This window comes from Denticeps clupeoides, chromosome 5, assembly GCF_900700375.1.
Source record: "Denticeps clupeoides chromosome 5, fDenClu1.1, whole genome shotgun sequence".
Taxonomy (NCBI): Eukaryota; Metazoa; Chordata; class Actinopteri; order Clupeiformes; family Denticipitidae; genus Denticeps; species Denticeps clupeoides.
The window spans coordinates 29,610,493-29,632,806 of record NC_041711.1 but is presented as its reverse complement, the minus strand read 5'-3'; the positions used below and the strand labels follow the sequence as shown (position 1 = coordinate 29,632,806).

The window sequence follows — 22,314 nt, the reverse complement described above, 5'->3', positions numbered from 1 at the left end:
TTATGTGGCCACCCCTGAAACTCATTACTGATAAATGGCTGAAAGATTTCAAAAATTAAAAAAATGGACATGGCAGCAGCTGTGGTTCTATCACTTGACTTCATACATGTTGCATTTGAAATATGCCTGATATGCTTTTTTATGTTTTTTTTTTTTCTTTTCTGTATTATATGTGCAATTCTTTTGATTTTAGCTCAGTGTTTGTACAATTAGTCAGATCTGTGTTCTTTCACTCAGGTGGTGACACTTCTCAACGATCTTTACACGTGTTTTGATGCCATCATAGACAACTTTGACGTCTACAAGGTAAATCATTTCAAATGAGTTCCTTCTGTATTTCGCAATCAAGCAAACATTGCAGTAATACTGAGATGTTGAAATAGCTGCAAACAATTTAGGCTACCTAAGTGGAATCATCTCTGTACTCCACGGAGCAAAACAAATGGCCAACATTTCACTTATAGTCAACGCAAAGTAAAACAAGCATAAGTAAAACTAGTAAAGTAAAACAACAAGCTGTCTCTATAAGATCTGAAAATATTAAGGATGCAAACCAAAAGAGCAGCTTTTGAGAAAGAGGAGACTAAGTATGATTTAATAGTTTTAAGAGTTTCAGACACCCTTGTGGTAAATACTTTGGACAGTAACAAAGTGAATTGTAATTCGTTACTGTACTTAAGTAGATTTTTTGTGCATATGTACTTCACTAAAGTATTTACATTTGTAGAGACTTTTTAATTTTTACTCCAGTACATTTCATTGTTAAATATATTACTTTTTACTCCACTACTTTTTTTCAAAGGCAGTTGTTCCTTTTTTATGTTTAAAAATCTGACCTTTGAACTGTTTCAAGAAGATCAAGATGTTCGAAGATGTATGCTGTAAGTTCACCAATCAAATTACTGCACACGGCTATTGATCTTCTATATTACTGGTTGCATGAACTTGCTTATACCAGCCTTTTCAGAGTTGTAGAAAAGATGAAGGACCTTTTGTGAGTTAGTCATTTCAGTATATTCTGTAAAATAATCTAATAAAACTACTAACAATAAAAGTGATAAAAAGCGATAAAAGTAGTGGCCTAGCGGTTAAGGAAGCGGCCCCTTAATCAGAAGGTTTCCGGTTCGCAAGGTACCGCTGAGGTGCCACTGAGCAAAGCACCGTCCCCACACACTGCTCCCCGGGCACCTGTCATGGCTGCCCACTGCTCACTAAGGGTGATAGGTTAAAAGCAAAGGACACATGTTGTTGTGTCACCCGTGTGCTGTGTTGCAGTGTTTCACAATGACAATCAGTTTCAGAGAGGTACAGATTTTTACATGTGCTGCATTAACAGGTTAAAATAGATTTAGGTGATTGTATTTACAGTCTTTTCAAATGCGTAATCCACATATATTATCTAATAAATTTTGTTTATATTATACGATTCAGGCTGTTATGTGATCTAATAATCACCCATAACAATTATATTGTGAATACAGTAGTAGATGAAAAACAAATGCCCATTTTAACAGTTATTGTACCTGTACTCTGCATGACTTCTCAATATCAGTGAGCGCTTAGTAACTCGCAAACTCAGTACTAGCATTCAGTCCTACAATTTTCACAGTTTCAGCTTTCAAAGACTGGCGGTGCCCAAAAAATAAATGTGGTCTGAGCCACAGTCCCTGAGAAAAACACTTAACCCTGAGTGTCTCCAGGATAACTATCCCTGTCACTACTGACTGTAAGGGCATCTGATAAATGTTGTAAATGATCATTTTAAGTTATCAGTGGCATTACTTGCATTCAATTAAAGGGAAAATTTAAATTGAGGAATTTAACTTTACTTTATTTTGCTCTACTTACTGGAGTAAAATTTTTACCTTAACTCAACTTTATAACTCTACTTTAACTCAAGTACTTGGTTTGTGTACTTCGTCCATCAGTACATCCTTAAATACGGTGACAGTACTCTTGCACTTGGCCACAAGGTGGAGACTATTACGAAAGTTGTTTGCCTTCCGCCATTATCGATTTGGCAAAAAAATTATGCAGATAAGCCCTTCCTGATACAACCCGCCCCATTTACTCAGGGTGGGACCGGCACCCAGAAATACATTGTTGTGGCATCCCTAGTGGCTGGGTTAAGACTATTAAGAGTAAATAAGTGGAATAGCCCCACAGTACTCTTGTTCACTTTTTGCACCAGGTGGAGACTATTGGGGATGCGTACATGGTGGTGTCTGGTCTCCCTGTGCCGAATGGGAAGCTGCACGGGAGAGAGATCGCCCGGATGTCTCTGGCTCTGCTAGACACCGTGCGTTCCTTTAAGATCCACCACCGACCGGACCAGCAGCTTAAACTGCGAATAGGAATTCACAGCGGTGAGGCCGACACGCATCCAGTAAAAACCAATGCCTGTTTCCGTCCCTGTATCAGTTAACAAGTAGTGGTGGTGGTGTTTGTGTGTGTCCACTAGGACCAGTGTGTGCAGGTGTGGTGGGACTGAAAATGCCCCGCTACTGTCTGTTTGGAGACACAGTCAACACATCCTCTCGTATGGAATCTACTGGAGAAGGTGATGCATGCTCCATGCTGCATATTCAAGCATCACTTTGTAATAGTTTGATTGAAGGATGACTCTAGAGGCTTCAGAGTGTGAATGATGCATTTTCATCTGTCTGGTCTCCACAGCCCTGAAGATCCATGTGTCCACGGCAACGTTTGAGGTGCTGCAGGAGTTCAACTGTTTCCAGCTGGAGCTGCGTGGAGATGTGGAGATGAAGGGCAAAGGCAAAATGAGAACCTACTGGCTGCTGGGAGAAACTAAAGCAGTGAATGATGTGTAAATTCAATGGAGAGATGACCAGCATTAGGGCCCTGGTTGACCTTCTATGCTGACCCTTACCCAGGCTCACAGACGTACCACTATCCTTAGGGAAAACTGACAGTATTAGTATTTCTTTCGGAATAACCATTTTCAGATCTTCCTGTTCACGTCACCCATCTGGTTGTCCTAGTAGTTAGCACTTTAAAGCTGGCATGTTGGCCAGCTGATGGTCCAATTGTTTCTGTGTAACAAGCTTTTTCATGCTAATGTCAGAAAAATGAAGTAAGAAGTTTGAAGCATTCGCTGAGTGCGTGTGTGTTTGTAGGAGGGCGTGTGTATTTTTATGCATCGCCCAACGTTGCTTTTTGTGACCTCACTCAAATTTACGTAGGCCTCGTAACACATTGACATCAGGTCAGCAGTTTCCTTTCTGCAAACCTGTGTAGTGTGTAAAGTTCACTTCTGGTCTGTCATGGCATTTGGAAACTTTTCATCACGATCTGCTTATTTTGCTCACCCCAAAAAATTTACATGTAAATCTTGGCATCGCCGGGTATTTTCACTCTGGACCAATTGCTTAAATTGCGGTTATATGAACTCTGGCTGAAGCCACAGAATCATTACAGAAGACAGACTGACTGATATTTAGTCGTCCTCAGAGCATACGGCTGATGATGAAGTGCAGAAAGAACAAATGGCTCTGGGCCAATGCAGGTTGGTGTTTTAAAGAACCCCCACAACACTGAATGTGTTCTGTTGTCCTCTGCTGTGTGTCAAATTGTAACCATTTGTGTGACAGGGCAGCTGTTGTTTCCGGAAGATCAGAGAACCCAAGCATGTAACAAAATAGCAAATCTACAGGTTTTTGTCCTTTTCCTGATGTCTTTTTTATGTATTAAACTACTGAAATATCTTTTGAGTTGTTTGATTGTTGCAAGGTAAGGATTTAGGATTGCATGTCGATGAGTGTGCTGTTGCTAAATTAATGAATGCTTTATGTACTTAATCAATTTCTAATTGTGGACAGCAAACATAATCCTCTATCATAATTTGCTTCAAGGAGAAGTCTCAACTGGCTGTGATAGTCAATTCGCTAAGCATCCGTTAACTTTTTTCTTTTTTTTTAAACAGCTCTTTCGACTAAGCAGACATTGCCATTCTCATTGTAATGTCACCCGAGTGGTCAAGAGAACCTTTTTGTTTTAACTTGCATTAACTACAAAGATTATGGATTTAAACAGTTGTGCTGAAAGATCTCTATTTTTCATCTTTTGGAAATTGTTCTTCAAAGTTCTGAAAGTGCAAAGAAAAGTGCCTTTTAGGGACACTTGTTATCAGTTCTAAAACACCATGAAGGCATCACCTTCTTACAATAATGCTTATAATAATTTCTCACTGTCCACGTCATCTGAATAAAATCCAACCACACAACGTGCATGACATCAACAATCACTATCACAAGAGTTTTTAGCCTCAGCTTTTATTGTGGTGTGTCTGTGCGCAATGGGACCCGTCCTTCCTGAAGAACTTCACCGCAGCCCAGCGCTTCTTCAGCAGGCGTCTCAGCCGCCCTGTCCCCGCCGGACAGGGAGAGGCGGTCGCCGGCTGGTAGCTGTCCCAACAGTCCCGGCGGTTATACGGGCCACGGGGGAGGTGATCGGGCTGGCGAGAGGCGCACCAGAGCGCACTGGCCGCGTCGCAGGACACGGAGCGCACCGTGGCGCGCACGTTGCGCGGAATGTTTTCTATGTCCGGCAGCGAATAGGACTGACTCCTTGATGTCAGAGGAGAAGGTTGGATCGGGTGCGTCGCGTTCCTCTTCCCGGCGGAGGACACGTGCTCGAAAAAGACGGACTCCCTCCTCTGGACGCACGGACTCTCCCCGAGCGTGAGGAACCCGTACGGCGTGGTGATCTTGGTGAGGTGTGGAAGGGACATGGCCGCTCTCGTGGCGGGGTCGGACGACATCTCGCCGTCTTCCGCCGCAGCGGGTCCACGCCGGTGCGTGGGGAGACGCGTGGACCGTCGCGCCGCGGACCGATGCGCGCAGACCGGCGCACGTAGCCCCGGGGCACCCCGCGGCTGCCTGGGATCCCCGCGGCGCGACGGGCGCAGGGGCGGAATCGTGAACTTGGGAACACGGTCGGGAGTGACGACCATGTCCCGTAAAGACGCGCGCTTCGTCGCGAGGCTCGGCGTTCGCGCATCCTGCAGCTTGTCCACGAAGTCGTGTCGCCTGAGAATAGCCGAGGTGTCGCACGGCATGGCGATAAGTCTGTTGCTTCTGATCGAGGTTTCCTGCATTTTTTTTAATGAACTAAGTAGCACTTAATGTTTTGGATCGTTCCTGCTGCCCGTTTGCGTGGGTTTATATAGTCCACTGTGGGCTCCACCGAGTGCCACACGGGGAATAAACCCCGCCTTGACAGCCAACCTTTCACCCTATTCCTGGACACACAGGCTCAAGGTACGGTCAGTGAAAACGTAATCGGAACAGGTTCCAGCATCCATATGGAAATAAGAAAAAAGTATTTTTCTGTGGGTTTTTTTTATTCTAATTGGGAATTAAATTAGAATTAAATTCTAAAAGGGTCTAGTGTCTGACATGATTCAAAGCTGTTTTGCAGTCTTAAAATATTTCCATATCAATATGAAATAGTAAATTTCTAATACATAATACATCCATAAAATGTCTTTAAGAATATCTAATGTGAGAGTGCTTCCCTCAGAACATATTATGACCACATGTTGGAGCTGGTTTTAAACCCTTGACCCGAAGCAAAACCTTTAAACGCATAGTCATTTCTATTTTTAAGTTAATTCATAATTTGACTTGTCAACATAAATATTCAGTATTTGCAATCTTTGCTAATCTTGAACTGGAAGATTCAGTCATGGCAGCCACCATGAGAAATAAATGTATCACACAAAGGTGATTCCCAGCAACATGGTATAGAAAAATATGTCCACAAAATCACACCTGTTGCTGAAAACATTTGGGGACTATTGAGAGAATTCTTACCAGCTGCATGACTGTCTGGTTTGGGAACTCCACCTACAGCGGATAGTGAGGACAGCTGAGAAGATCGCCATTTACAACACACGCTGCATCGAAAAGGCCACCAGCACTGTGAAGGACTCTATAGGGTGGTAGTAGCCTAGTGGGTAACACACTCGCCTGTGAACCAGAAGATCCGGGTTCATATCCCACTTACTACCATTGTGTCCCTGAGCAAGACACTTAACTAAGTTGCTCCAGGGGGGACTGTCCCTGTAACTACTGATTGTAAGTCGCTCTGTGCAAGGGCGTCTGATAAATGCTGTAAATGTAAATGTACACACCCCTCACATGCACTCTTCACCCTCCTGCTATCCGGAAAAAGGTATCGAAGCATTCGGGTCCTCACTGCCAGACTGTGCAACATCTTCATCCCACAGGCCATCAGACACCTGAACACTCAGGGAGTTTCCACTCTGGACTGACACACACACACACACACACACACACACACACACACACTACCTCTGTTGAGTAATATTATCTATTATTGCACTGTTCCATTTTGCATGGAAGTATTTGCACTATTTTACTTTGCGCATTTATTATTCATTTTTATAGTTTAGCGCTGCCTCTCGAATTCATTTCTACATGTTTTTTTGTTAAATGTTACTCTTTCACTGCCCGTGCCCCCTGTTTGCACTTTATGTCTGTTGCACATGTGCACTTTATGTCAGTATTTAACTTTAATATAGGTCTGTGCTATTCTAGGACTATATATTTGCTTATTTGTACAGTGAACTTTTATATTATACGGTCATTATATACAAAGTGTCTGTGCTATTGTCTTTTGCTGCTCTTATCTTGTACAATGTAAATTTCCCAATTGTGGGACTAATAAAGCATCGTCTAGCACCAGGTTCCGGAGAAACCTTGTTTCGTTTCACTATGCACTGTCTAACATGTATGTAGCTGAAATGATAACAAGCTCAACTTCTTTGTATTTTTTGTGTATATAAGATTTGATTATATTGTATATTGTCACTGTTTTATAATATTGTGCTTGAGAGACACCATCAACCACAATCAAATTCCTTGATTCTGATCACTGACCATAAGATCCTCTTATTTTGTTGCAGTAATGTCTCTGATGTAATGAATCCATTAAAAGAACATTTTGCTCTTTAGGACCTCTTCTTGTGCTTTAGGCCACTGGATTATGTTGAGAAGATTAATTATAAGATGTGATAGTGCTGGGTCTGTTTCATGAAGGATTCCAGTGGCTTGGTTGAAATTATGATGATACTTTATTGGGAAAAAAAGCTTTACGTACAGCTAGAAATGCACATTGGCCCTTTTTGTTAACCACTATTGTTATCTGCAGCCTGGCCACATGCATTACAGTAATTCAAGGAAAAACTCCGAATCTCTTTGAGCTCACAAGTCAGCTATTGCAATTGCATCTGCTAAATGCTGTAAATGTTTTGTTTGACCAACCAATAAGTGTCCAAAAGATGGTTCACACTGAAGAACTTTAAACTTTATTTCACTTTTATTTCACTCCTTGTCTGACGCCAAACAACGAGCGTCGACACGGAACGCGAGGCCCGCGTTTGGCTTTCTGGGGACGGAAATCAGTGTGACACCCGCAGCGGCTCTCCCTCTTCAGCTGGCCGGGAGTCCAGCCAGCCACCGATGGCCGTAAACGTTCCGCTTCTGGTGAGCAGCCGGCCGTTGCAGCGTAGTATACTCCTGTGAGCCCTTCTCGCCGCATACGTTGCATCACTGAACAGCCACTGTTTGAGCGGCCGTTTATAGATGCGATAGCTTGTTTTGCTAACTGCTAACCAGTCACAAGCTCTTTGCCGCCTTGTGTGCACGCCCCAATGTTAGCTAGGTGCTAGAAATTAACATCTATTCCTCGTTATGTCCAATTGGTAATAACAACCAACGTGCACATTCGTGTGTTGAACTAGCGCTCGCAGTGCGAGTAAGGACCATCCCAACAGAATAAATGCAAGGTTGGCTTTACAGAATCTGCGAATGCAGTAAGGGGGTGACGACGTGACGTAGGGTTCCTGTCACTGTATAATTTTATGCTCCTTGAGATGCAGTATACGTTGTGCATTGTGCTCTGCCGCAGGCCCACCAAGACTGTCAACATGGGCCAGAAACGAAATGCCAGTTCTCCAGATCCAAGGTCTCACCAGTGCAAGTCACTGAAGAATGGCACATCCAGCAAAAGAGCGAGACTCAGTCCCAAGAAGAAACGCGTCTCTACTTTGACTGAAGGGAAGAGTTGGCGGGGTGTCCAAGATGTCAAAAGGCACTCCCCTAGATTCAAATCGCAAGGGTCTAAAAACATCTCAGGTGTGTATAGAATAATGCGGTCATCACACTTTTTGGAGTCATTTGGAGTGTGATGACAGATCACGTCATTATGGGTTTCTGTGCAACCAGACCAGGATGAGTGTGCAGAGGAGAACGAGCAGAACCCCAATCCAGCATCACCCTCCATCCACTCAGAGGAGGACACAGAGTTGGGACTGGTGATAACCTTGGGTGACATTTCATTGTAGATTTTACTCAGAAAAATTGCCGAACATGTATCACAATCAGGATGTATGTTTACAATATTTGTTATTTCTGTTATCACCCCAAATCTGCAGATGAAGACAAGTGCGGCGAACAAAAACAAATGAGAAGGGGGAAAAAGTTGACTGACCAATCCGATTGTGGCAAGGATGAGGGGAATTCTGAAAGTGATGTGCAGGAGGAGACTGACGAAGACATTAGGAAACTTGATCGAGATCTGGAGAGAAAATCCCGGCAGCACAATCTGACTTCTGTGAATGTGCGCAACATTCTACATGTATGTATATCTGGCCCATCGCTGTTTATGTATTTGATTTTATATTTGTATAAAATATTTATTTAAAATATTGGCCTTTTTTTTTTTTTTTTTGTATTAATTAAGAGGATTTCATCTGGTTTAATGGTTCTCTCTGTAGCTGACTTGAGCCCACTCGGAGGAAGATGTCAGTTTGTCAGATTTGCCAGTGGCCGTCTTTCATTTCCTTCCTAATTGCCACATAGGAAGGGCATAATCTGCCGCCATCATGCACCCAAATGGAAGTCAGCTGACTGTTAATATCTTGTTCCGCAGGCAAATACTGAGTTATTGGGTGTTTATTGTGTTTGTAGGAAGTTATCACTAATGAGCATGTGGTGGCTATGATGAAGACTGCTATCATAGAAACACAGGGCATGCCCATGTTTGTAAGTTTATGTCTTACATTCCGTAACCATTTATATGACTGTTTATTCCAGCTTCTTTTGCTAATGTGTGTTGTGCTGTAAACGTTTGTCTCTTAGGAACCAAAGATGACCCGTTCGAAGCTGAAAGAGGTTGTAGAGAAAGGAGTGGTAAATCTGTAACTTAACTCTACTGGTTTAATGAAGTCATGTTTTGGCTATCGTTGTCTTGATACAGAGCCTTTTTTCATTTATTAGGGCATCCCCAACTGGAACATCTCTCCGATCAAAAAATCCAAAGAATTAAAGGTATGTGCATTGCAGGGATTATTCTTTTTTAAATATAAGGCTTGAATAATTGCGCCTATGTTTTACTTACTTTTTGTTTAGCCACCTCAGTTTGTGGACATTCCTCTGGAGGAAGATGAGGACACTTCTGATGAAGAGTATTGTCCTGATGAGGATGAAGAGGATGAAACGGCAGAAGATGTAAGTGAGACTGAATGTTGATTACTGATTTTAGCCAAATTAATTGGACATTTGGTATCTATGTTTTGTGTATGTTCCCACAGACATTTCTTGAGAGTGATGTAGAGAGCACTGCTTCTTCCCCGCGGGTCAGCAGGGCAGGACGTCCCAGGACTCCCACTGAAACATCCGAAGGTGATGAAAAAGACCAGTCTCAAAACCACATCACGGTAATACCCTGAAGTCTGTAGAGTATGGGTAAGTTTGAGAGCTGAGCTTTCAAAGTGTAAACTCCCTTCCTCTTCTAAGTCCGCTCAGAGGCCCAAACTTTCCAGACATCTGAGGGTGGAAGCTGTGCCAATGGGCCCTCCTCCACCACCCAAGTCCTCTGGTCCAGCACGGCCTTCCAGAGTCCCGGACAGCAGTTTCATGGAGAAACTCCATGCTGTGGATGAGGAGCTTGCACTCAGTCCCATCTGCATACCAGAGCATTATCAGGTGATTCATTTGAAGACCCCAGCCAAGATATTCACATTCATTGCAAACATTATACAGCTTTCAAACAAGCCTGAAACTACTGATCCCTCATTTCCAGTACACTGGTGCTCGGCCAGTGCTGAACTGGGAACAAACTGAGAACCAGTCCGGATTCTCAGCTGGAGCCCCGTGATAATACGTCACAGATCACGCCCACTAAACAGAAACCCCAGCACCGAGTTCATTAAGGGGCAGTGGTGCAGTGGTGGCCTAGCGGTTAAGGAAGCGGCCCCGTAATCAGAAGGTTGCCGGTTCGAATCCCGAGCCGCCAAGGTGCCACTGAGGTGCCATTGAGCAAAGCACCGTCCCCACACACTGCTCCCCGGGCGCTTGTCATGGCTGCCCACTGCTCACTCCGGGTGATGGGTTAAATGCAGAGGACAAATTTCACTGTGTGCACTGTGTGCTGTGCTTCTGTGTATCACATGTGACAATCACTTCACTATTACATTACATAGTAATAGAAATCTGCATTGCTGCCACTTTTACACAGCCTTTTGTCTTTGTCTTGCTTTTTTAGCTTTTTGACGTTTCTTGTGATGTCAAGAAGCTAAAAGGGCCTGTTTTTTCAGCACCAACAACGGCACTGGTTCCAAAATAGGGAAAAGGGAAATAAGGGGTTCTTAAGGAGTTCAACAGATTATAGTTTGAAAACCTGATATCTTGCCAGTAGCGTTTTTTTCTTTATTTTTAAAATTAGCAGTTCCTTCAATCTGAACTTCCCCTATCACCATCTCCAAGGGTCTGAGCAGTGCTGGAGAGGCGAACACCAGTCTGGTGGCATGCCGGACCCGATCTAAGAGACCACTGAGGGACATTCCTCTAGGCATGTTGGAAGCAGAGCTGCATGCTCCAGACATCACTCCCGACATGTATGACTGTGGATCGGCAATTGAAGACAAGGACTGGACAGAGTGGCTGCAGGGCCTCATGCTCTCTGATGCAGAGAATGAAGGTAAGACTTTGCATGTTTTGCTACCTAAATCTTGCTTGTAAATATTTTAATGGTTATTATATGTGTATACAGTGTATACAGAGAAGGTTTTACATATATTAAACGCATTTGTGTTCGTTCATTTCTTTTTGACACTTTTGTCCATTGTCAGTGAGTACCAATTAGTTTAATGAATCATTCTTGATACATGAGTGAATTAAAAGAGCGGTACACCAAAGACTACTCATCTCTAAGCATTAATAATCAAGAACTACCTGAGGTGAAGGAAGAGTCCACGTTCACTTGAAAAGATTATGCCTCTTAACAAATATGCATGTTGGCATGACCAATTAACTTTTGCAGATTGCACTTTATTAGGACCTTAAACGTGTCTGTGTTATTAGTATGTGTGCCTAATGGCGTGTGCAGTGGCTATATTGCTGACTCTTAGCTGAATGGCTTTCAGACCTCCCTGAAAGCCTAATGACTCCTGTGTGAGTGTGTGTTTTTCAAGGTTTGCCACTTTAATGGCACTTGCTTTGTTTGTTCACTCATGTTGTGGTCCATCTGACCTTTTCCCCATTTCCCTTTCTCTAGCACCCTCACTATCCACAGCCCCCTTTGAACATACAGTACCACACAGGCCTGGTTTGAAGTCCGTTTATCGCCCACCCCAGCCCGTCTCACTCCATCTGCACTAATTACATCACCTTTTCTGTCTTTCTCGCTCTCAATTTTTCCAGTGTTGTCTTAGCCCCAGTTTTACGGCTGGTCAAATACAGTTTGTTGCGCATTGGTTTAATTGACCTCATATGGAGTTTGTAATGGGCTGATTGCATGTATTTAATGCATCAACGTTAATGGTGATCATGGAGGCCCATATCTTAGCCATATGCTCATATTTTTCATTTTAGAAGAAGCGGATGATGACGATGACCCAGAGTATAACTTCTTGGAAGACCTGGATGAACCTGACCTGGAGGACTACCGAACTGACCGTGCTGTTCGCATCACCAGTGAGCTCGATGTTGAATAAACAAAAGTCTCCCTTAATTTTTTGTCAGTGTGAGTTACACCAAAGAATTTGTGTTTGTTTCAGAAAAGGAAGTGAATGAGCTAATGGAGGAGCTGTTTGAGACTGTAAGCAAGTGAGAACATGATGGTTTTAGACCCGTTTGCCTACTGTCTCATTATCAATGTTTTCAAATTCCTTTAGTTCCAGGATGAGCTGGGAGTGAAGGAGCAACATGAGGAGGTGCATTATGAAGAAAAAGTGCCAGCTCCAGCAGTACCCAAATTCAATGTTCCTCAGGCCATAAGGTACATCACCGCTTCTCCAAACACTTGTTACTTAACGTAATTCATTTACTTTTGAGCCAAACATATTGGCGACTTTTCTTCCTGTCCAGCATCATTTTGTATGTGTTGAAGGTATAGCGATCTAATCACCCAGAACAGAGCTTGCTGACTGGTGTCTACGTGACGGGAGGTTCACAGTGCAGTACAGGATGTTATTCTTCAATTGGAAAATCTTGAGCCTATTTATCTTGGAACGTGGGCATCAGTCCATAAAGAAATTTCTTACACTGTGTACAGAAAGCATTACAGCTTGCCTCAGTCACTAGCTAAAGGGACATGTGTGTGTACAAGCACACACACACACACACACAGACACACACACATTGAGTCCTCCCTTTGGGACAGTGCAGCTTAAGGTAGCTGTGCCTGTTTGGGTTGGGAGGAAGAGAAATTCTCTGTGGGCATCCATCTCACTTATTCCAGAGATTGGGTGAGGTTGCTCAATGGAGTTACACACAAATGATTTAGAAAATCATATTCTTATTATTCTTTTTAATAATTCTAAATTAATCTCAACACAGTTTTGCATTCTTTAATCGATGCCAAAATTGGACCGAAATTAGTTAGAGAGAAATTACTAATTTTCAGTGATAGAATTAGTTGTGATCTAATTAGGCAGTCAGAAATGGTCAACCACGTCCCCTTTTGAGTGCGGTGTGTCATTTCAGGTGATGATGGGCTTGCGTTCGGGTGCAGTTTACAGGTGTACGTTTTCACCTGTTGAAAACATGTATGTGCCGAGTGTGCCCAGGCGACGTGCTGTTACCAATGCACCGGTCAGGAATAGAACACAGAGGCGCAGGAATAGATGGCAGCTGTCTTCCCGCCAGCCACCCCATTGTACACACACCTGGCACGTATACACCGCCCATGTGCCAGTATACATTGGCGACCCACTGCAATCTGTCAACTTCATCTTCCTACAGTGGGTAACCCAGCTGCCGTCATGTCAGCATAGTGGCAAAGTTGCACTCACATATGTAGCCTGTGACCTAATGCATCCGGCCTCGAACCCAGACGAGTGTTCTTTCATTTGAACTCAGTGGGTAAAATGTAAATGCATCACAGTAAGCAAAATCTCCTTTTGAAGAAAATATGCTCGAAACAGATATGAGCATGAGGCTAGGTGTGCAAAGTTGTGGTCCATTAGCGTCACTGTATCCAGGGCACAGATAGGGATCACAGGTCCAGCACAAGTCTGTAAATGTTAAAAGGGCATTGTGACGTCAGACTGGGTTTTTCCAGATGGAGCTGTCCTCTGACACTTCATTAGGTGGGCTGTCCAGACAGCTTCCTTTAAATCTAATAAAGCAGCACACTGGGACCATGCCTGTGTATAATTTGGTACGACAGATATCAAGCCTGATGTATGTTGACCTTTGACTGGGCACAAAATATTTTTGCACACAAACAATATTAAATGTATAAAAATCAGTACTTAAAAGAGAAAACATCAAAACCCGTTTCAGATTTCTGTTCATTTAGATTGTGTGCTTGGTTAGACAATTGCAGATTTAAAAATGCTATATGACTAAGCAATATATGGAAATAGTTACTTGTGGGGATTTTACAACACAATATTAGTAATATTAGTGTTAGCTCGGCAAAAGCTGAGGTAAAAAATCTTAAGTAAAGCTGTGACCCTCACCTCACGTAGATTTGAGGAGCCGCTGGCCAACATGCTGACGGCGTGCCGAAGAACCGTGATGCAGCAGCAGCGCCGTGACAACCAGACAAGGCCACCTCACTGGGCACCTGTGCCACAGATGGTGCTGATCCGCCCCGGTTTGACTCTGGTTCTCACAGCTGCACAAAAACAGCGGCTCCAGCAGCAGTTGCAGCAGGTGAGATGTTGGGGAGACCTGTGTGCATCTGTTATCATGCAAAGCAAAAGTTTGTTACTTGCTGTCTCACGTATCGTTCTGTCCGATTCTGCAGCACATTCAGCTGCTCACTCAGGTGAACATCCTCTGCACCCAAGTAGAAGCTCTGCACAATCAGGCCGCCGTGACTAGCCTTTACCTGGTGAGCATTATTTTGTTTATAGCAGTGAGTATGAATTGACTGATATTTTAGAAGCGTTGTATCTGTAGTCTATGGGAGATGTCATTTCTATTTTCTCTTCTCTGCCCTCTTCTCAGTCTGAACTGCAGTCGTTTGCGCTGCGGGGCGAGCAGATGAAGGTCGCTCTGGATCCGAGCTTTCGCAGCATGTTTAGGGCTTCAAATCTGCAGCCATCTCTGGACCTTCTGGAGGTGCTGAAAAAACCTTCATCTCCACTGCTCCCTGCAGCCAAATCAGGGCGAACCACCTTTGGTGAGGAAACCAAGAATCCATTAGATGAGAGTATTCAGAATCATAGCCTTTATAATATCAAACATTTAGCTAAATAAAAAGAGTCATTAAAACAATTATAAAGCAGCTTTAATCTCTCTCAAAATATGTCAGAAAGTGGTGGCATATTAAGTTTACACCAACACAGTACCAGTAGGTGCACAGATGATATGATATTTATATTTGTGATTGTCTTATCTTTCACCAATTTAATGTCATTGTAGTTGCTTTTTTCTGTTCTGCAAAAAGTATTTTATTATTGGTAGATTGTGTGTGTTTGTGATAGTTGAATGTCTGTCTTTTTGTTTTTCTACAGTGCGCAACTACCCACTGCTTCCTCCAAAAGTAGCCTGGCTGTTTGCCACCTGCCCAGTGTTCCTGTACCCAGAGCTTCTCCCTCACTGCAGCCTGGACCCTGCTCTCCATCCATCTCACACCAAGAATGTCTATACCAAGGGCGAGGATTGGTATATAACTTAAATCATGCTTGTTTAAGTGTTGTAGCTGTGCTTTTAGATTTAATTTCATTCTGGTAGGTATTAACACTGCATGCCAGGAACCTACCAGCTGGATAGCATCGCAATGTTACATTTAAGATAATTAGTGGTATTTTCATTAAATGTCAATGGTTTTAATGTTTTGGTGGATCAGTATACTGCAACATGCTCTGCATTAATCCATGAGTGTTCACACAAGCAGCCTTCTCCTGCCTTTTTATCTCCAGCCTCATTGTGTTGGGGCTGAAGCACTTCAATGAAACCGAGGCACCCTACCGTCTCATCTGCCAGTATCTCCTCTGCGGCAAGAAGCAGGACCATGTGCGCACCCACGTGCGAGACATGTGTGCTGTTAGAGCACCTGACAATGTCATCAAGGTTGGCCTGGTATTTCAAAAACGGTATTTATATAAACACTATAGTTATCTTGTATATTTCAAATGCTATTTATTTCTTTTATAGTTTTACTTCCAGCATAATTTGGTGCCACCCATGCCAGTCACATGTGTTGCTGTAAAGCCCGGTGAGGAGAGCCCCCCAGTGGAAAGAGAAGAGACAGTCATGCCAAACTGGCTTCGGGTAAAAACTGGTTTGGTTTCGATAAAATAAATCCACAGAACATTCTATTTGAATATCTGTTGCGTATTCTTTATTTACAGAAGAGTTTACCATACATTCACAAGGCAGTGATGGAGTACAATCACCTTCAGGAGCCAGATCCAACTGACAAGATCATTTTATCACCTCCTTACATCTTCCCTAAAGGGATGTGCTACCCTTTGTCCCTTCCCGAAAATCTTATCCTACGTCTGCACCCCTCTGGGAGGTTTGAACGCACAGATTCCAAATCCACTCCTCATCACCTACATGGATCTGCATTCCTTGCCATTACTCCTCTGACCCACACTCCTACAAGTGTTTGTAGTGGACTCAATGTTTTTGGCCAGCCTCCATCACAAGGAATCGTTTTAGTGGCCAAAGCTCCCTTTACTCCTAGTCAAGGTCAGGCTGTATTGACCCCTGCCCATGGCGCAGTTCCCCTGAGCTGCACTGGAACAATCAGTTTTTTGCAGTATGCTCAGGGATCCAGTTGCACAAACACATATCTGCAGCCATCAAAATCACGGAAAAAGGAAAAACCAAGGAGGAAGATTTTCCCTCGCAGACTGCTCCCAATTCAACCTGCCCCTGTAAAACCTGACCCTCAGCTTCCCCAGCTCCTGACTGTGACCCCTAAGACCAATGTGAGGGAAGTGGGTTTAAATGGTCTGGGAATGATGCCTGCACCTGTATTACCCCAGACTGAGGGTGAGTTAAGTGCTGCCACAAGCACTGCCGAGTCCGCGTCCTCTGTGGTTGTGATTAATTTGCCCACTTTACACGGTGCCAGTGTTGCTCCTCTAAGCACTAATCCTGAAGGAGTATTTAAGTTGTTCCCTGGTTTTCCTCAGCGTGACCCTCCCAGCCATTCAACTGATTGCTTTGCTCAACAAATTGAACAAACAAGGACGCCGTTGCCGGCGATTTCTATTTTAGACCCTTTACAAATTGATCCTACAAAACCACTTAACAGTGATATCAAACAGATGAGTCCAGTGTTGTCTCACGGTTCCCTTGCCAGAACTATGAAAACGGGTCCAAACATCATTACAGCTAATCAACAAATGGGGAACGAAGTGCAACCAGTTCCCACAAACCCATCCCAGAATCAGAACCCAAACTCCAGTCATTACAATAGAATGTCTTCTGCCCTCCATATGAATCTGACCTCCTCAGCTGCCCTGCCTGGAGGGTCCCAGTTTATTTTGCTTCATACCACCTTGAAAAGTTCTCCTGACGGGGCCTTAACCAATGGAGACTCCATGCCTGTGGTTACAGACTCATCAGTGTTGAAGCCCCTAGACAGCCAGCAGCAGATTGCCCAACTAGTTTGCGAAGAGCCCAGCCTGGGGGACACTGACCTCCCAGAAGTTGGGGAGGATATGGAGAAGCTTTTGCAAGGGATTGAGAGATGGAGGGAGCAGGAGCCACAGACAAAAGGAGATGTAGAAGAAGAGATGTGGGTGGAGGGAGAGGGTGGGTGTTTTGGAGGACCTCTCCTGACGCTCTCAGAGTCATCACAGAGTCCTGTTTCTAGCCTGGACAACCACGCTGATGCCTTGGAGAGGTTGATTGAAGAGAAGGGGGATGAGAAATATTTGACAGAGGGCCGGAAAATGTCAGGTTTACTCGGTCTGAGTGGTGGAACAGAGGACTACAAGAATTCTGCGGGGGGAGACGGTGGACACAGTGGCAGCACTGGGGGTGGAGAGGGTGAGGAGCATGAAAATGGGCAGGGAGGAAGTGGAGAGAAAGACCAAAATGGAGAAAGAGAGCATAACAGCGAGCATGGTGGAGATGGTGGGCAGCAAGGCGGAGATAAAACCGGTGGAGAAAGGGATGGAGATGGAGAGAAGGATGGAGATGGGGAGCGGGAGAGACAAGGAGAGGATGAGGAAGAAGAAGAAGACTTTGATGATCTCACTCAGGATGAGGATGAAGAGGAAGTGATGTCATCTGCCTCAGAGGAATCTGTGCTCTCTGTCCCAGAACTTCAGGTGTGAAAAAATATTCATAGTTTATATTATATTTTTTTTTGTGTGTGTGTGTGTGTGTGTATATATATATATATATATATATATATATTTATTATTATTATTATTATTATTTATTTTGCATCTAAAGGAAACCATGGAGAAGCTGACATGGTTGGCATCTGAAAGAAGGCTGTGTGGAGAGGGGGATTCAGAAGAGGAAAATTCCCCGAACTCTCCAAACTCGCCTAACTCTCCAGTGTCCCAAAACTCTCAAGAGGACAATTCCGAGGAAGAGGAAGAGGGCACCGTGAAGGGAGACGATCTGGAACCAGGAGAAGGAGATGCCAATAAGCTACCTGGAGGAGAGACTCCTCAGGAAGATGGCCCACCACAGTCTAATGGGAAAGGAGTGGGCCGTGGAAGAGGTTGGCACTTCGCAATAAAATGTGATACAGTTGTTTTGATGTTTTGTCTTTGATCTACTGAATTTTGCCTAAACCTTGACCCAGTTTATCACTTTTTTTTTTTTTCCTTCAGGCCGTGGCCGTCCTCCACCACGTAGTCTGACGCGGAGTCGGCGCCAGGAGCGCTGCAGCAAAGATGCCTCCAAACTCCTTTTGCTCTATGATGACCGCATCCTTGACAATGACCCCATGAGAGAGAGTAAGGACATGGCTTTTGCTCAAGCCTACCTCAACAGGGTAAGAAGTGTATAATTTAAGTGTTAATTTACGTTTATTTCTGCATGACAAAATTGTAAACCAGTCAACCAATTAACATTTTTTTTTAATTATCATATTTTATGTTTAAACTGCCAGGTGCGTGAGGCACTGCAGGATGTCCCTGGGAAGGTGGAGGAGTTTCTGAGTCTGCTGTATGACTTTGACCAGAACAGTGAAGGTCATAGTGCAGTGGAACTGTTCTTCCAGCTCAAGCCTGTTCTCCGGGACTGGCCTGAGCTGCTACGGGATTTTGCTGCCTTCCTGCTACCAGATCAGGCATTAGAATGTGGACTGGTAAGGGCCATAAGAAGTCTTAGTACTGCACTGGAAACACTGCAGCCTTGTGACATTGATTTGAATTTTTACTGTTCATTGTTTTCCAAAGTTTGAGGAGCAGCAGGCATTTGAGCGTAGCCGGCGTTTTCTCCGGCAGTTGGAGATCAGTTTTGGCGAGAATCCATCCCACTACCAGAAGATTGTGCGAGCGTTACAGGGGAGCCCAGGACTCAGCCCTGCCAGCGTAGACGAGGTATTTATTAATATATTATCACGTTTCACTTATCAAGTATGTATGTATGTACTAAAACCTTTGTATGGTTTTAGTTTAGTTATTTTGAAATGAGTCCAGGAGTTAATTTTGTGTGTGTGTGTGTGTGTGTGTGTGTGTTTCAGCTAAAAGCGCAAATGGCCAGTCTTCTCAAAGGGCATACTCATTTGCAGGGGGAGTTCTCTGTGTTTTTTGATGAGCTCCGCCCCCCACCAGCCCGTCCAGGTCAATTTGAGCAAGTGACTTGGCCAGATGAAGGAGGTGATGCCTCTGATGGAGGAAGCACTGGCCTTTATCAAGGGGGAGGGGCAAGTGGTGGATTTGAAGAAGTCATGCTTCCTGACTTGGAGGAAGAGGATGAATTACACAAGATTCCACCGATACCTACCAGAAACAAGAAGAGGAAGAAATTAGGCAGCCATAATGATTACAAGGTAAAATTGTAAAAAAAAAAAAAAAAAAAAATCGATGTAAGGTACCGTGTATTGTCTATGTGTGACAGGTTATTGCAGGTTATGCTGGTGTTTTACCTGATGTGGTTGAGGAAATGAAAACACAAAACTATCAATTGCAGGAATGTGATTGGCCAGATAAAGACTGTGGCTGTCACTGTCATGAAACAACCCATGATGTTAAGCTCCGCAAACACAAGCGGAAGGGATGTTCTCGTTGCCATAGCAACAAGGTACTACTTGTAGTTTGTTTCATTGTAGTGATTAATAAATAATGATTCTGTCCCACAGGGCCACCATCTGTCCTGTAGATCTCATTCACCTCCTTCCTCACTGTCACACCTGGCACACACTCAATTTTGAATCCCTGTTTCTCACCCAAAACCTCCTAGTCAGTGATACCTCAAGCGTTGAACAGTTGATTTGTTTCTGTGTATTTTAGATTTACAGATGGTGATCACATTTCTTCTTGCAGGCTACAGATGTTTCTAAAGCACTGAAGATCCAGCATCTACCTTACCCTACAGCCAGCAGCCCTGCTACAGACCCTCTCACGGACAGAGGAGGGGAGGAACGAGAGGATGTGAAAGACGCAGAAGCTGAAATGAAGGACGAGATAGAAAGTGCTGCAAGCAGTCCTCCCCGTGGTACTTTTTGTTTTTCCATTGTGGGTCGTCTTTATTCAAACGAGTGGGGAAATTAACTGCAAATTTGTTTAGGGGGGTCTATGGGGGTTCTGTGTGAAACATTATTTCAATACTGTTGTACTGACAAGAAACCAATCTTGAAATTACAAATCATTGTCATAATCATGGGAGGATTATTGTCACAGGTTAGGTGTGAATACTTTACACTTCTGAAATACATCATGTAAAATATATTCATTGTTTTTAGAAGAATGTTTATGTTCAACATTGACCATTTCATGCTACAGTACATGAGCAACCCCATATTTGTCTTAATAGATCAAAGTGTAGGACAAGGTGGTCCTGTGTGGGATGGTGGGGAAGGAGATCCTCCCCCAAATCGTGAAGACAGAGAGGAAGAGGAGGTATATGAGGAGGAAGAAGAATGGAAAGGAGGGGATGGGGAACACAATGCATCTCCTAAGAAAGCCAACAAGAATGAAGAGGGCTCAGCTAAATCACCACCTACTGTGGTTGGGGATCACACCCCACCAGCCCGAACAAGTCCCCCATCTGATACCCCCGTTTGTGCCAGAAATATCTCCCTCACACCCAGTGGGGAGAAAGTCATCCTCTGGACCAGGTGAAGAGAGAACTAATTCATACATTTTGTGCAATTTCAGCATAAAGAAAATTAGTCATTAGTGTAATACTGCAATGCCATATTGACCCAATTATAAGATCACCCTGCGTTTTCTAATTAGATTACTTGGTGGCATCCACTGGTTAAAAAAAATGGGTTGAAATGGCATTTTTCTTGTTTAATATGAGATTTGTTGTTCTACAGGGAGGCTGACCGTGTGATTCTGACAAAGTGTCAGCAGCAGGGAGCCTGTCCCGAGACCTTTCAGGCAATCTCATCTCAACTTGGCAACAAGACTGCTAGTGAGGTAAACTGGTCGTTTGTCATATCTGACCGTAAATCTGCATTGGTCTGGTGCTTGTGCTGCAGGTGCTGAGCTGTGTTGCCCATTCATCTGCAGGTGTCCAGACGGTTTCGGGACCTGATGCGCCTTTTCCACACCTCGGCTGCACGACATACTGGCTCTGAAGATGAGAACACAGAGCATCTTTCTGCCACAGATGACGAGCAAGACTGATTTAAAACCTGTACTGCTTGAGGACTGTTCTTTGTTTTTACTTGCAGTGGTATTTTTTTTATTAAATGTTACTTCTGTATGTTTTCAGAGAAAACATTGTAAGCATTATGTTCTTATTCACTCAGTGGTCATCTGCAGACAGGTTTGTCCCATGCATGACCTCTCTGCCATCAGTGGGCAGCTGTGAGATCGGGGTGGAATCTGGGTCCTGCTTAATCCCCAAATTGAAGTCTTCTTGAATGCTGCTTTTTTGGCTTTATGTAATTAGTTCATGGCACTCTGTGATGCCAATGTTGATGTCTTGCACCAGCAATAAGATGCCAGTTTTGGACTAGAATGAATGAATGTGTACTACATGAGAGCCCTGACCAAATTTAAGCACAACAAGCACCCAAAGTCACTTAGGCAGGAGCTCATGAACGTGAAGACGATCTGCTGCAGAGATGTCTGTGTTGTTTTACACCAACCAATGACAGGGCATTAATTGTAAATTGTGTAATTATTCAAACGACAAATAAGCTGTATCATATTTGCTATTTTGTTTGTGTAAATGTGTTGAAGTGTGTTTGCTCATATTTAAAAGTACATTGCACCATGCTGTATATATATATTTTTTATAAAAGAAATCCTCATCCAAACTTTGTCTTAATTTTTTTTTCACCTGTATACGCATTGAATGAAATATAAATGAAAACATAAAATGCTTCAGTACTGCATGAACTGCTGTTCTCCTGAAGGATCTACCCCGACTTGATCATCAAAGGTAGAAAACCGAAGGTCTGGTCCAGGAGGCGTCGTCTGTGGGATTTCCTGTCTGACACACAAGACGACTGCCGCCAATCCACCGCAGACGACACACGATCATATAAAAACGCTTAATATACACTGCTTAAAAAGAAGGGATGTTTTGGTCACTTTTGAATGCTGCTGGTGCTTTCACTCTAGTGGAGTCTACAACCCACACAAGTGGCTCAGGTAGTGCAGGTCATCCAGGACAGCATAGTGTCCAGAGCATGGAGGCGCTACCAGGAGACAGG

At 43.7% G+C, this 22,314-nt stretch overlaps 2 protein-coding genes across 6 annotated transcripts in view; both read left to right on the top strand.

The window, feature by feature from the left end:
- npr1b (natriuretic peptide receptor 1b) overlaps positions 1 to 3,706 on the top strand; it is a 31,549-nt gene extending 27,843 nt beyond the window's left edge. Inside the window, exons 20-23 of the mRNA XM_028981056.1 lie at positions 238 to 306; positions 2,192 to 2,366; positions 2,462 to 2,560; positions 2,677 to 3,706. Coding sequence (XP_028836889.1) covers positions 238 to 306; positions 2,192 to 2,366; positions 2,462 to 2,560; positions 2,677 to 2,831 — 498 coding nt within the window. The 3' untranslated portion in view covers positions 2,832 to 3,706. The remainder of the gene's footprint in view (positions 1 to 237; positions 307 to 2,191; positions 2,367 to 2,461; positions 2,561 to 2,676) is intronic.
- A 3,697-nt stretch (positions 3,707 to 7,403) lies between these two features.
- gon4lb (gon-4 like b) lies at positions 7,404 to 21,915 on the top strand. Of its 5 annotated transcripts, none has more exons than XM_028981546.1 (31): positions 7,404 to 7,529; positions 7,954 to 8,180; positions 8,271 to 8,372; positions 8,480 to 8,682; positions 9,015 to 9,089; positions 9,186 to 9,236; positions 9,324 to 9,374; positions 9,456 to 9,554; positions 9,638 to 9,763; positions 9,843 to 10,031; positions 10,812 to 11,025; positions 11,919 to 12,020; positions 12,104 to 12,144; positions 12,221 to 12,324; positions 14,021 to 14,207; positions 14,302 to 14,388; positions 14,505 to 14,679; positions 15,014 to 15,164; positions 15,422 to 15,572; positions 15,657 to 15,773; positions 15,854 to 17,791; positions 17,919 to 18,195; positions 18,308 to 18,471; positions 18,589 to 18,786; positions 18,878 to 19,021; positions 19,213 to 19,473; positions 19,614 to 19,724; positions 19,967 to 20,138; positions 20,457 to 20,760; positions 20,965 to 21,067; positions 21,161 to 21,915. In XM_028981546.1, exons 2-31 carry the CDS (start codon positions 7,973 to 7,975, stop codon positions 21,275 to 21,277), a joined length of 6,222 nt encoding a protein of 2,073 aa, XP_028837379.1. In that variant the 5' UTR covers positions 7,404 to 7,529; positions 7,954 to 7,972; the 3' UTR covers positions 21,278 to 21,915. The 5 variants fall into 5 exon arrangements, with proteins under 5 accessions (XP_028837379.1, XP_028837378.1, XP_028837380.1 ...); XM_028981545.1 differs by having other exon boundaries at positions 19,165 to 19,473; XM_028981547.1 differs by lacking the exon at positions 9,015 to 9,089 and having other exon boundaries at positions 19,165 to 19,473.
- The last annotated feature ends 399 nt before the right edge of the window (positions 21,916 to 22,314 follow it).